Below are 14,137 nucleotides of genomic sequence, written 5' to 3' on the forward strand. Positions count from 1 at the left end.
TTCCTTCCTTCCTTCCTTCCTTCCTTCCTTCCTTCCTTCCTCCTTCCTCTCTCTCTCTCTCTCTCTCCCCCTCTCTCTTTCTCTCTCTTTCTCTTTCCCTCTCTTGACAGTGTCACCATGATGTGACTCGGGCTGGTCTTAAACTCACTCTGTAGCCCATGCTGGTCTGGCCTTGAGATCCTCCTGCCTTGGTCTCCCCAGTATTGGGCTCATGGGTATGCATCACCACACCTGGCTAGAAAATCTTCCCTTTTGGGAGATTGACATGGAAATCATCATTAAAGCCAATGTCTCCCCTCTTGCTCCCCTGAGTCTTTGCTGCTACCATAGGTCAATGAATTAATGAGTTCAAAGTTGGGCCGGGGAGTCATCCTAACCTGGAGGCAGGGCACTTGGCGGAGAAGCCTCATCTTCCTCTGAAACAAGAAACAGGAGGAAAAAGTCAAGGAGAGAAGAACTTCATCCAAGTAACCTGGGGAAGAGGAGTCTGGAAAAGAAGAGAGAGACTACACAGAGCATTTTCAATCGCTGAGTGAACATGGGAGACTTCACACCTGCTGGTAACCTTTGAGAGTGTGGGCAAAACCCAAACCAAACAGAAGGAGAATACAAAAATGGGTGTGAGAGCTAGATAATTCAAATGAAAAAAATAGATTTTTTTTTAAATGGAACTATGCCAGAGTTTTTGTGACTGTAAGTTAGTGGGAAAATGATGGAGGGGGTTTCCAAGTTTTTTTATTTCATAGGTGAAATCAATGGCAGATGTTATTCATATATCATATTCATTTAGACCCTGACATGCAAGCTTTTAGGGACTATTTGAGAACTGTTTTCACCCGGTGAACCCCAGAGTTTCCTGTCTGTATGTAAGAAACTGAAATTCAAGTTGATGGGTATAAATAAATTAATCAGTTTTATTAAGTTTAGTGATCATCATCTTCATAACTTCACAGCCATTTCCCTAAGATGGTATTGGTCCTTCCAGCACTATGTGATTCAAAAATTTCTCATGCAAATTTATAAATCCCCAAATATGTTGTGTAGTATTTAAATGCTCAGAGGCACACTGAAGTGTGCCCCTTTCCAACATACCTGTATAGCAACATGCATACTTTGCATGCTTAAAGAGGCAGCTGGTAGTATTGGAAGCTTTGACCCTTCCTTCCCAAAGCATGCAGGCTAGGGTTTGAATAAATAATATACATTGTACACTTTTCAAAATAGGACCTCAGAGGACCTTAGTTGACCTCAAACATAGTATACCGAAGATCCACGTACCCAGAATGTTTACTATAAGCAGTTTAAAAATTACTGAGAAGGTAGGATTTTGTGTGATCTACTCAAATATTTACAACAAATACTATTTTAGTGACTCTACATTACTTTCAACCAAGGATAAATCTTACCATTTCTTTAAAATATTATAACATAATCATAGCGACACTCTAGTGTTTATTACTTCAAAACTCAGGAGGAGATTCACCTGGGTATAAAACTTGGTCTTGCTCAGTGGAAGACATTAGTAATCGGAGAGGGTTGGAAAATGCTGGATTGGGCATTTATATTTTATTGTGTTGGTTTTTTGCATGTTCACTGGCACACATGTGGAAGCCCTCGGTGAGTCCAGGCACACCAGGAGTGGACATGAGACACTGCACCTCTTAAACTCATTTCCCTTTGGAATTCTCTTCCCCCGGAATACTCATTAGCATTCCAAAAGCTGCACAGTGATAGCTACCTCTGAACCGAACCGTAAGTAGAGAGCTGACCTGGAACTCACGAGCCTTTAGCTGGAAATCTTCCTCCTTTGGCCTCCGGAGAGCTAGGCTTACTAGTCCTCATCTCTATGATGGACCTTGGATGCTGAAAATCTGACCTTAAACTCTCAAATGCTGGTCTGATTGAGTTTAACTGAATTGGGTGAAAAAAAGAAAACTTTAACTTTTATCTTATCTACCATTAAAGGCAGACTCTGTTGCTAGGAAGAAACTATGTGAACCTTTTAGGTTCTGTGACATTCAATGCCATTTATGTGAAAGATAGAATCTTAAAAAAAAAAAAAAAGACAAAAGAAACACTGTAATCTGGAAGTCACACTACCGTTCTCTCTCCTTGAAAGTGATGATCTTGTTGAAAATTCCATTTCCTATTGGGTTTGCTAGAATACAACACATTTGAAGACAGTCTGCGGGCAGCAGGCTGTGTCCCCTAGCTGCACAGAAGGGCAATTTAACAAAGCAGAACTTTTTTTAATCATGGGAAAATAGCAGTTGTAGAATCATCATAATGCTGGCTAGCCAACTGAAGTCTCCCAGGAAGAGGTCAGAGGAGAGAAAGGATTCAGCCACCTCAAACCTAGGGTCTCAGTGAGGTGCCCATGAGTCCTCTGGGTTGTGTGTAATCCTGCTATCAATCACAGCCATCCCAGAGCCTTTTCAGGCTTTGTTGGGCATACAATTATTTCTACCAGGCTGTCCTTGAACTCAAAGTGATCCACCTTGCTTTTGCCTCCCAAGTGCAGAGTTTGAAGGTGAGTGCCACTGTGCTGGGCTTCCTGTAGTTGGTTGTCAATTGCCTGTTAATGTAAAAAGTCACAGGCAATGTAAACCTCCAAGAAATGTTGAGGCTTTAGAATGAAGACAGAAAGCATATAAAATATACAAGGTTCATAACAGACATCAACTACATACTGATATGTCTTGTCTGATTTAGGCAAATTCAGGAATGTTTCAAGTAGAGCAGTCATGTCCAGAATCACAACAGCAACAATAAAATATTGGAAGACAGCAATACCAGCTAACATTAATTCATGATATTTTGAGTCATTTGATTAACTTATACTGTTTAGAACATCATATGCCTTTACATTTTGATGCTTACAAAACAAATCAGTATTCATCTTATCACAAATATGTATATTTAATAAGTTTTTCCCCCTCCAAACCTATTAGGTCAATGTTATATTTTCTAATAGTTGTTTTAGAATTGGAAAATACAATGATGTTAGTTTCTTAACAAAGTCCATTACCATGAAAGTATGATATTAGATGCCTATGGTAGTTTGAATAGGAGTGCTTGGTCCACAGGGAGTGGCATTATTAGGAGGCATGGCCTTGCTGGAGTAGGTGTGGCCTTGCTGGAGTAGGTGTGGCCTTGCTGGAGTAGGTGTGGCCTTGCTGGAGGAAGTGTGTCAGTGTGGGGGTGGGCTTTGAAGTCTCATATGTTCAAGCTATCCCCGGTGTGGTACACAGTCTCCTTCAGCTGCCTGTGGATCAAGATGTAGAACTCTCAGCTCCTCCAGCACTGGGTCGGCTTGCAAGATGCCAAGTTTCCCTGCCGTGATGATAATAGACTAAACCTCTGAAACTGTAAGCCAGCCCTAATTAAATGGTTTTCTTTATAAGGGTTGCTGTGTCTCTTTACAGTCATGGTGTCTCTTCACAGCAATTAAACTGTTACTAAAACAATATCTAAAGGTAAATTGGTTAAATACATTTAAACAAGTGAGTAAAAAGCACCAGGGTGTTGTTATTGTAGGCATAAAGGAACCTAAATGAAGAAAATGAGTTAATGGTTCCTTAAAGAAATTGCATCTGTCAGGAGAGCAGCTCGGAATATCTGCTGACTCATTTCCTCATGTGCCAGTCACGATCGTGCCAGGAGTAGAGACTTCTGCTTCAGTTATGCGAGAGATTTATTTTTTGACAGCTTAATGTTAATTCCTGGGAAAGGTAAATACATTTTTATTTTCTTTATAGCAACTACAAAAAGCAAGCAGTTTTCTGGAAAGAAACCAAAAGGAACAGTAATTATTTTAACCAAGCTTCCTGTTTTATGTGTGTGTCTGTGTGTCTCTGTGTGTTACATACACATACAAACACACACACAAACTGAGTTAATAGGATATTTAAAACATTATTTTTGGAGATAGGGTCTTACTTCTTAGCCCTGGCTGGCCTGGAACCCAAGTTTCCTACTTCAACGCCTCAAGTGCTAGGTTTATAGAAGTGCACCACTGTGACTAACTCAGAACCTCCTAATATGTTTGAAGAAGTTGGCAGATATAGCTAACACCCCAATTATAAGGTTAATGTGAAAACCAAGCAACTCTCCTTGGCTACAAAAAAGCAATTTTTTTCTCAGAAAAATTTGAAGTTGTTCCAGAATAATTCAGTCAAAATTAATCTTTTAACATTTTTTTCTTTGTTTTCAGTGTTATCTGTATGGAGGGTAAGCCTGAACCTTGTGTAAGCCGTGCCTGTAGAGGCCAGAAGAAGTTGTTATAGCCCTAGGACCACGATTACAGATAACCTGGGCCCCCTTAGAAGGCTAATCTAACTCACTGAGCCATCTGTCTAGGGCAGCAAAATGTTGTTAAGAGGGATAGACTTAGAACTTATTTATCGAATATATTTTAACTGTTCAGAGGATGAGAGGACATAGTAATAAAAGATAGCAGGGTAAGTTCAGAACTAATTTCCATATTTGGAAGCTTGGAGCAAGTTGTTCTATATTACCCTCACCAACTGTACGTATGTAGCTTGCCCAGCAAGTGAGAAATAGGAATAAAATGTTATCCAAATCGACACTGTTGGTATGGTCAGTGGGCGAGCCAGTATGGAAATTCAACTGTTGATTCACTCTGCAAGTACTTATTGGGAGGTTGTCATGTGAGCTTCTGTGACAGATGCCACCAGGAATGGAGATGAGGAGACCAAAGAGGTGTTAAGACACCATGCCTGACCATGGAAAGGCAAGCAGCTGGTTAGGGAAAGGGGTCAAACATTAATACATGACTAACTAGAGACAACCGTAAATGACAGAAGCAATGGGTCCAAGAAAAATCAGGAGGGAGACGGAAGGGTGGAAATGAGCCAGATAGTCAGGGGCGAGTTGTCAAAGGACTGAAACCTTAGTTGGATAGTTTAAAAAAAATTTTTTTTTTTAAATACCAAGAGTAGGATGGAGCAAGCAGAAGAAGACATGCTAGGTAACATTGGAGGGAGGTGTGATGCTGGCAATTCTACTTAGCCTACAGGCTGTTCCTTTCTTATTGCTCAGTATTTTCTTTGAAATCTCCCTTGTCCTGGATACAAATGGGTGGTAGTCAAAGAAGATGGAGAATAAAATCAAGCGATTACCTTGGCTTCCTTATTTAAGCATGAGTACCACTTTTTATAGGAAACCAACTTGCTTGCCAAGTATGAAGAGTAACTCTTTAAAAACAAAAATAAAAACAAAGCAGGCAGTTTATGAACCTGGGCATATGACTGTAGGTAGTCATACCTTCAACTTCTATAAACATAAGAAGAAGAAAAAAGTGCTACAAAATGAAGAGATTCCATCATCTGGACTTATTCTTTTATTACACTTGTTTTCTGTAAGGGAGTGTCTGGTGATTGGTTGCTTTTAGTTTATAGAAAATGTATTTAAGCATACAAATAGAGTAGGATGAGCTTTGCGGATTGAAGCTCAAGCCCAGGCTTTGTTTAAACCATGACAGCTTGCCCGTCTAGCATTACGTCATCTGCTCTGTTGGTTCAGCCTTACAGGTCGGTCCAAGCACCTTTCCAAATTAGGAAGCAGAGGTAAACTCCGTTGGTCTTGTTGAGAATAATGTTACAGTGACTTCAGCCAGGATGGTCAAATCGCCTTGAACACATATCACGGAAAGATTTCCAGGAGTTTGCACTGTCTGCATTCTGTAAGAAAATAGCCTTGAACTATGGCCAGGTAGCCAGGATTAGCTTCCGTGGTACTGTCCGTGGGCACTCCTGAAGGTCAGGACGAAGTGCAATGTGCTAACACTGTGGGTTCATTTACAAGAGAGTAAGTTCAAGTTATCTGAAGAGAAGCCAGTGTACTGAAAGAAAGGAAGATGTTGCTAATGTGTAGGAAACAAATACACAATTAGCAAGCTTCGAGCCATGTTCAGGAAAGAAAAGATTCTTATTGTAATCAGAAAACAATCATTCTGAAATTTAAACCATATTCTTCATTACTCAAATAAATATTAACGCAAAAATGATGATGCAAACATACATAAGGTAAAAGTGCCCATCAGTTTCCAAGAAGACTTTTCTTCGAGGGAGGCTATTACTCCTTAGCCTGAAAGAGATGACCTGCGATGATGACTTCAGCCACAGGGAATCAGAGAAATACATGTTAACGACCATTTCCTTTCCAAAACTGTACTGTTTCTACAAAGTGCAGAACGTGGGTCAATATCACGCCAATAAGTGGATTTTCAATTCAGTAAGCAGCTGCATGATGTCGATTGAGTGTTTGACATGTCGGATATCTAAAATCAGTATACCTCTGGGAGTATGTACTCAAGAGTCATGAAGTCTTCACGGTTGCTAGTGAAACCTGAACTAGTTCACATAGGACTGACATAGGACTCGAAGCCTGGCAAGCCTCTTTGGAACATCTAGATAAATCAGCTGATTTTCACAACCGAAACAAACCAGGATTAAACGGCTTTTCTCTGATGTTCAATGGGATTCAGAAATGACCAACTCATCAACTCCAGCACTGGCTTCTCCCTGACTGGGTGTGACATTGTTTTGTGGTGACTTTCCTTTGTTTGGAAACGTGTGTGTGTGTGTGTGTGTGTGTGTGTGTGTGTGTGTATGTGTGTGTGTGTGTGTGTGAGACAACCACACACCAAAGCATCATTTGGTTATGCTGATTGGATCTTGCAAACAAGGAACGGATTACCACACAGATGAAAGCTAATGTGGAGGAAATGTCATTGGTCACATCGTGCCGGAAGGACCCCTTCCTGTTCTGGCCTTGATGAATTCAGCCTAGCTCTCCCTCCCTCCCACTCACCTTTTGCTGGAGCGGTTCCCGCCTCTTTCTCTTTATTTGGTTCTGTGTGGAAAGTACAAGCACATCTTTAAAAGTGTCTTACAGCACTTGTTTGGGTGCCGAGTGGAGGGAGAGGGAGAGAATAAATGATTATGTTAATGATGCTACATTGTCATTATGCTGTATATTAATTGGGAGTTTGGGGATTGTAGTTCAGACTCACTCTAACCTTTAATCAAACCAGTTAATAAATGTGATCGTTTTAAAGGTCTATACAAAACCATGCAATACATATTTTGTTAAAAATACACTTAACCCAGGGCCAAGTGTGGCGGCACACTCTTTTAATCCCAGCACCCAGAAGTCAGAGGCAGGGGATCTGTGTGAGTTCAAGGATAGTCTGCTCTACAGTCTGCAAGCTTTAGGAGAGCCAGGGCTACAAAGAGAGTCCCTGTCTCAATAAAACAAACCCTCCGACCAAAGAAAGAAACAAACAAAACAAAGTAAAACAAAACAAAGCCACACATACCTGACTCTACCAGGACCATACACTCTGAAGATCACTTATTTTAGAAGTCAGCCAGGGACATTTTAAGGAACATTGACCCATGTAAACGGTCTCAATATCTTAGCTTCTGGCTGTTACAATGAGGTATACAGCGGTTGTGAGATGTTTGCAGTTTCAAAAATGTTCTTGTGGGCACGGGGATCTTCTGGATTGGGTTGGGTGGCAATAAATGTGTTACGAGGGCAGTGAGGTCAGATCTGGTCAGTCAACGTCATCTACCTTGTATTTCTTTCTGGTCAGAATCACATTAGTTTTGAGATAAGAAGATAGTATGTGTAAGGTAGTAATTGTTAGGGCTGGAGGGAAGGCTCAGCAGAACTTGCTGTTCAAACAAACGGGAGGGCCTGCGCTTGGATCCCAGCACCTACATCAGGTGGCAGACATTGCCTGTAACTGTGTTCCTCTTCTGGCCTCTGCCGCACCCAGATACAAATACATTCACACAGATACCCACAAACAAATACATCTGAAAACATTAAAGTGGGCTGGAGAGATGGCTCAGCCGGTAGGAGCACTGACTGCTCTTCCAAAGGTCCTGAGTTCAAATCACAGCAACCACATGGTGGCTCACAACCACTGGTAATGAGATCTGACACCTTCTGGTACATCTGAAGTCGGCTACAATGTACTTATGTATAATAATAAAGAAATCTTTGGCCTGGAGCAAGCAGGGACTGAGAGAGCGGGGCCCACTGGAGCGACCAGAGGTCCTAAAATTCAATTCCCAACAACCACATGAAAGCTCACAACCATATGTACAGCTACAATGTACTCACATATATAAAATGAATAAATAAATCTTAAAAAAAAATAACATTAAAGTAACACGGCTTCCATGATGAAATGTTTTCTATGCTTTGGTTGTTGTTGTTGGTGGTGGTGGTGGTCCTGTGTATGTGTGTGTGTGTTATTTTGAGGAGTAGTTTGCAAGGGTAAAGGGTGGATATGAGAGGGTAGGGAGATGAGCGGGACTGGAGTGCATGATGCGAAACTCATAAAGAATCGTTTAAAGTTAAAAAAAATTAAAAGGTAAGACAAAAATCATGAAAGCAACTGTTTTAACCATAGCTGGGCATGTGGGCAATGTGTGCCACACTGTAATTCTATGGAAACCAGAAGGACATGAGTTCAAGATTAGCCTGAGATACAGGAGACCGTGTTTCAAACAAACAAGCAAAAACAAGAAAACCAAACAAAAACCATTAAACACCATTTCAAGCGTGAGTTCTTTTCTCCATGCCCTGTCTGTCTGTCTGTCTGTCTCCAGAACTAGTGAGCCAGATCTCAGCTGAGGACTATCTCAGCGGAGTTTCAGGGGAGGCATTTTAGCCCTGGTAGCTCAATAGTGTATAATAGATATGAAATATGGCACTATAAAAGAAACACAATTTATAGTGGCCGAGCGCAACATCTGACCTCTGGCAGAAAGGAAAGGCTTATGTTTCATGGCCTCTCGGTTCTCAGTGTGCTCGGGTAGGGCCAAAGCAAGCTTTACATACAAGAAGTAAACAGCATGGAAGAAGAAGAAGGAGATCCTAAGAAGAATGTCACAAGTCTCTAGCAGCTTCAAGATTGACATCTGCAAACAGGAGCTTGCCCATTTGACCTCCTAGGGGCACCGAGCCCGGTTCAGTCACTTGGAAATTCAGCAGTATTCCTTACTGCTTAAGGTTTTCAGTGAGGTAGGTATTCCTAGCTAGACAAAGAGGCTTCTATGAGCTGCTTGAGAATCCAGACTGCCCTCTGAAGAAAAACTATATCCAGGATGGAAAGGCTGCCTCATCCTCTCATAAATTTCTAGGACAAAAAAAAAGGTGTGGCGGTAGGGGGAGGGGGACTAGAAAATGAAGCCTTATTCAGTTCTACTTTGACTTGAGCAGAACTTGATCTTGTCAGCAGTGGCCTCCCACGCCCTGGCTCCACACCACACTGCCAACTCCAGTAGCTGGCGTGCTGCACTTACAGGGGGCACACACCAGTGTAGTCACTGACTGTCGGCTCATTGTTCGGCAGGCTGTTTCATTTTCAATTTGACTGCAAACCAACAATACAGGAAACTGCTATTTCTATTTAGAACTTCATGCTGTGTCTAGTACAGTGAGTCTCGGCTTTCAAGTGTTTGGAAGAGAGCCCTGTGTCCTTCTCCGGGGTGCGGGTGCCATCTGGAGTTGTGCATGTGGTAAAGACTCGTGAGTGGCTCATCAGATGCCGCTTTAAGGAGGAAGGGTGGTTAGAAAGACATTGTTGTTGTTGTGATTTTAATTTGTTTTTCTGGCCTGGCTGGCTGGCTTGTGGGACACTGCACATGATTTTTGGTTTCTTTCATCTTGGCAGGAGCAGACACACCAATGCTTCCCAAGGGCCACCTTGAGCTTTTAACCATCCGTTGGGCTGGCTTATCATACTCTCAGCCCCCGTCTCTACCCAATGCCTTACGCCACAGGTCTCCTATGTGTACAGCAGACTCAGTACGTTTCTGGCTGCTTGTAGCCCTATCAAGAATTTGGCTGGACACTTTTAATTATTTTATCCTCCCACCCCCAAATCTGGTAGGCAAGAAAATACTAATGACTCAATAAATTGGATCCCACGATCTCAAACCTTTCTGGAAACTTCCTAAACAGTTCCCGAAGGTGTCTGATGGTGACGTAGACCACGTTGAGAAGCTACTGAGCTTCGGGCTGAGACGGGACCCATTTTCCATCGTGACAGGAAACATGGAAACGTTGTCTTTTACTAAATCGGGGGCAGCTTCATCAACGTTTTGCCTCAACCAATACGAAACGCGAAGCCAGCAACAACTTTTATGTAACGGAAGGACTTGGAAATGATCCCACGATACATAGGAAGTGCTGTTCAAATTGGGTTAATACACTGTGGATTATTTTTGTTATCAACAGATCACACCTGTCATCATCCCCAGTAGAAAGTAGGTTAAAGCTCACAGCATCCACGGAGATCAAATCATGCTGGGATGGACTTCAGCATCTGCAGCTCAAATACACGAGGCGATGGCTTAACTTACCTTCCGGGGGAGGGGCTGGGGCGGACACTTCATTTTCTAGAAAGGAAAAGAACGATGGAAGCGTTAGGCTCACTTCCCATAAGTGACGGGACTCCACCCACGCTGCCATCTTCCTGTGCTGGCTGACGGAGGATCAGCGTGGTGTCAGGCAGCCCAGGCACACTACCCTACATTGTGTGGTGGGAGCCGAGGACCCAAACAGCCTGCTATATATAGGTGGGGTAGTGTGGTGCGGAATGGAGCAGAGGTGAGATGAAGATCCAGGCTATGCCCGCAGCTTAGTTATTCATCCAAGACCAGAAGGGGCGGAACAAGCCTGTAATCCCAGCCCTTTCCAGGTAGAGGTATGAAAAAGGGAGCTCACTGTCATCTTAGTCTATCCCCTGAGTTCCAGGACAACCAGGGCTATCAAAAGCTCTGTTTCAAAATGTGAAAACACATAAAACCCCATCCAAGCAAGAGCAGACTGGGTACTTAATATTGCTAAACTTGTTCTTCTCCCCCACCCCTACCCACCCAGCACCCGGTCTGGAAAAATGCCCATGCCACTGATTTGCTATTGGAGGGCTGCTGTCAGGACAAAATGAGACCCAGCAAGTGGCAAACACATACCGTGGGGCTTTAAGTGAAGTCTCTTTAACAGGCTCCCTAATTGACTGCCCTAGGTCTCTGCTCACATCACAGTTGTGTAGCTTGCTTTTCTTTCTTTCTTTCTTTTTTCTTTTTTTAGATTTATTTATTTATTATATGTAAATACACCGTAGCTGTCTTCAGACACTCCAGAAGAGGGAGTCAGATCTTGTTACAGATGGTTGTGAGCCACCATGTGGTTGCTGGGATTTGAACTCCGGACCATCGGAAGAGCAGTCAGGTGCTCTTACTCATTGAGCCATCTCACCAGCCTGTAGCTTGGTTTTCTTGAGGGGACTCCTAACAGTGGGAGCAGAGGCCATCTCTGACTCTTTTGCCAGCTTTTGGGATCCTTTTCCTTACACTTGGTCGCCCCATCCGGTCTTAATATGAAGGGAGCCAGCTACTCTTACTGCAACCTGATGTGCTGTGGCTGGTTGATATCCATGGGAGGCTTGCCCACTTCTCAAAAGAAAAGGAGGAGGAGTGGAAGGGGTGCAGAGGGGAGGTGGAGGGAGGAACTGGGAGGAGAGGAGGGAGGGGAAACTGCCTGGTAGGTAGTGATGGGGGAGGGGGAGATTCCCTTAAACAACAGCAACAGCAAAAAGGCACCAAGGTGACTCTAGTACTGCCTTTTTTCACAAGGACACTTTCTCTTGTCATGACAACAAAGCCCCCAGTCTTCTGATTCTGTAGCTTTTCACTCATTACAAGGCAAAGCTAAGGTCTCTGGGAAACAGAATTAGCCGCTCTGGATGTTGGTTTCATTAAGGATGCATGCCTGGATTTCTACCTACACTTACCGACCAGTTCCAAAGCTCAGGGTTGGAGATTTTACATCTGACTTTGTGTATGTGGTGTGCAAAGTGTGGAACAGTACAGTTGTGCAGTCTGGTAAGGAACCTTCCTTTAGAGCACATACTCTTTCCACATACTACGGGTACACCCCAGGGTGTAAAGGCATAAAGATGTCCCTGTGGGCTTCCCACAGGCACCCAGAACTGGGTGTTATTGGTTCTGTGTGAGTAAACTGGATGCCTTAGTTCCAGAACAGGAAGAGACTGTTAATGAAGGCAATCTCCTTTAAAAGTGTTTCCCTGCTTGACCATTAAATAAAACCCAAAGATAAGAAAGTTGTGTTTTAGGCAGATGATTAGAACCCAGGAGCTTTCTGTTGGTCCAAAGTCTAGGATACGGCACATCTATGAGACTGTGGCAATGCACAGGACATTAGCATGCCCTGCTTATGAGCTTAGACAAATGAGTGGGTATGCCATGGTAGAGATCAGAAAATGAGAAATGCCGGGATGTGGAGTGAAACAAAGTCTTCTTAAAAAAATCATATTTTGTATCTGATAAGCTTCAATTTGTCTACTTACTCATCTGATTTTTTTTTCAAATATTCTGGTGATCAGTAAGTATTTTACTCTTTATTAATGAGGGAAAAGATAGACAGACAGACCAATAGACAGACAGATAGATAGATAGATAGATAGATAGATAGATAGGTAGGTAGATAGATAGATAGATAGATAGATAGATAGATAGATAGATAGATAGATAGAAGATAGATGGTGGATCAGTAGATTGATGGATGGATAGATCAGTGGATTGATGGATGGATGGTTAGATGCATAGATATCAAAGGAGAAAGAGTATATGACCTCACATGCTAGCAGACGATAACATGGCAGGATGGGAGGTCATTCACTCACAGACAGAGTGAAACACTTAAGTCCCTTTGGATGCCACCAACAAGAACGCTTTCATGTCTTCCCCACATCATGGAAAGTATCATTAATGCTGTTGCTCACTGGAAGAAGAAAGCCACAACCTTTTTATTTTCAGGGATCAAAGTGAAGAAATGGAGATCTGGTACTGACAGCTTGGCTCTGGGTGAGCTGTTGAGGCGCACGGATGGATATCAGAGCACCAGTGTGGGAAGCCAGTTTCTCTGACATACTATCTTTTGGTCTGAGCCATGGCTGTTCCATGCCCAAGGACCTCTTCCTGGCTCTGTCTACAGACAGGGCTCTCGGTCTCCTGACCCTTCTTCCCCACAGTTGCAGAAGCTGTTTATCACACTCCTGTGCTCCATCCCATTATTCTGTCTTTGAAGTCTCTTACACACTGGGTTAGGTCCTCCTGCCCTCTCCAGGTTAGCATTCAAAGCCATTGCTGCACTTTCTTGCCCCTCCTCCCTCTAACTATGCTACCTCAGCCATTCTTCGCTGCATCTGTATTCTCTGTCTGTCCTCTGACCTTCCTGTCACTGAAGATCATTGTCTTGTTCTTTTCCCCATTGGGCCTGTCCTCTGTGACTATGTCAGATAGAACTAAGTGGGATCCTGACTTGGGACCTACCCTACTCCACCATTATGCTTGCCCAGGCTTGGTCTTATGTCTTCTTTTAAGGTCTTCTTGGCTGTAGCCTTTCTTTCTTCCCTATTCCCAGCGTTCTGTAGCCACATCATAATATACTATGTATCAAGTATGGTTTAGTTATTTTCCAGCAGTCTCTGTATACTTAGATCCCCTTCTCCCACAATTAAATAACCACAGGGATGCTTGGTTTTTTTAAACCTCCCTGGCATCTTGTTGTTTTGCTGAAAACACATTAAGCATACAGTAAACTAAGTCACAGAAGAATGAAGAAAGGCTTCATGGATGGGTGTATACACATTATCAAGCTGAATCGGGCTCTCAGCTTTGTTGTTAAGACAAGGTCTTACTACACAGCTCTGGCTAGCATCAAGCTTTTTGTGGATCCCAGGCTAGTCTAGAACACATTGCAAACCTTCTGCCTCAGCCTTAGAAGTGCTGGGATTCCAAGCATGTGTTACCACACACAGCACAAGGCATATTTCCTAAGGAAAGCTGTAGGGTTTTTTGTTTGTTTTGTTTTGTTTTGCTTTAAGATCCAGGTGGTGACTTGGGTGATTTCTAATGAAATAAATTAGAATCATCTTGGATGGGCCTAGCAAACACAGAAGTGGATGCTCACAGTCAGATATTGGATGGATCACACGGCCCCCAATGGAGGAGCTAGAGAAATTACCCAAGGAGCTAAAGGGAACTGCAACCCCATAGGTGGAACAACA

At 42.9% G+C, this 14,137-nt stretch overlaps 1 protein-coding gene across 7 annotated transcripts in view; it reads right to left on the bottom strand.

Moving 5' to 3' along the window:
• Mybpc1 (myosin binding protein C, slow type) overlaps positions 1 to 14,137 on the bottom strand; it is a 90,083-nt gene that overhangs the window by 58,509 nt on the left and 17,437 nt on the right. For 3 of the 7 annotated variants that reach the window (XM_021173524.1, XM_021173521.1, XM_021173519.1), the window contains exons 2-3: positions 10,407 to 10,442; positions 6,835 to 6,876 (exon numbers count right to left, since the gene is read on the bottom strand). In XM_021173524.1, the coding sequence (XP_021029183.1) occupies positions 6,835 to 6,876; positions 10,407 to 10,442 (78 nt within the window). Of the gene's footprint in view, positions 1 to 377; positions 417 to 6,834; positions 6,877 to 10,406; positions 10,443 to 14,137 lie in introns of all 7 variants that reach the window. The other 4 variants (XM_021173520.1, XM_029482601.1, XM_021173522.1 and 1 more) reach the window with 3 other exon arrangements.

This window comes from Mus caroli, chromosome 10 (genome assembly GCF_900094665.2).
Source record: "Mus caroli chromosome 10, CAROLI_EIJ_v1.1, whole genome shotgun sequence".
Lineage (NCBI taxonomy): Eukaryota > Metazoa > Chordata > Mammalia > Rodentia > Muridae > Mus > Mus caroli.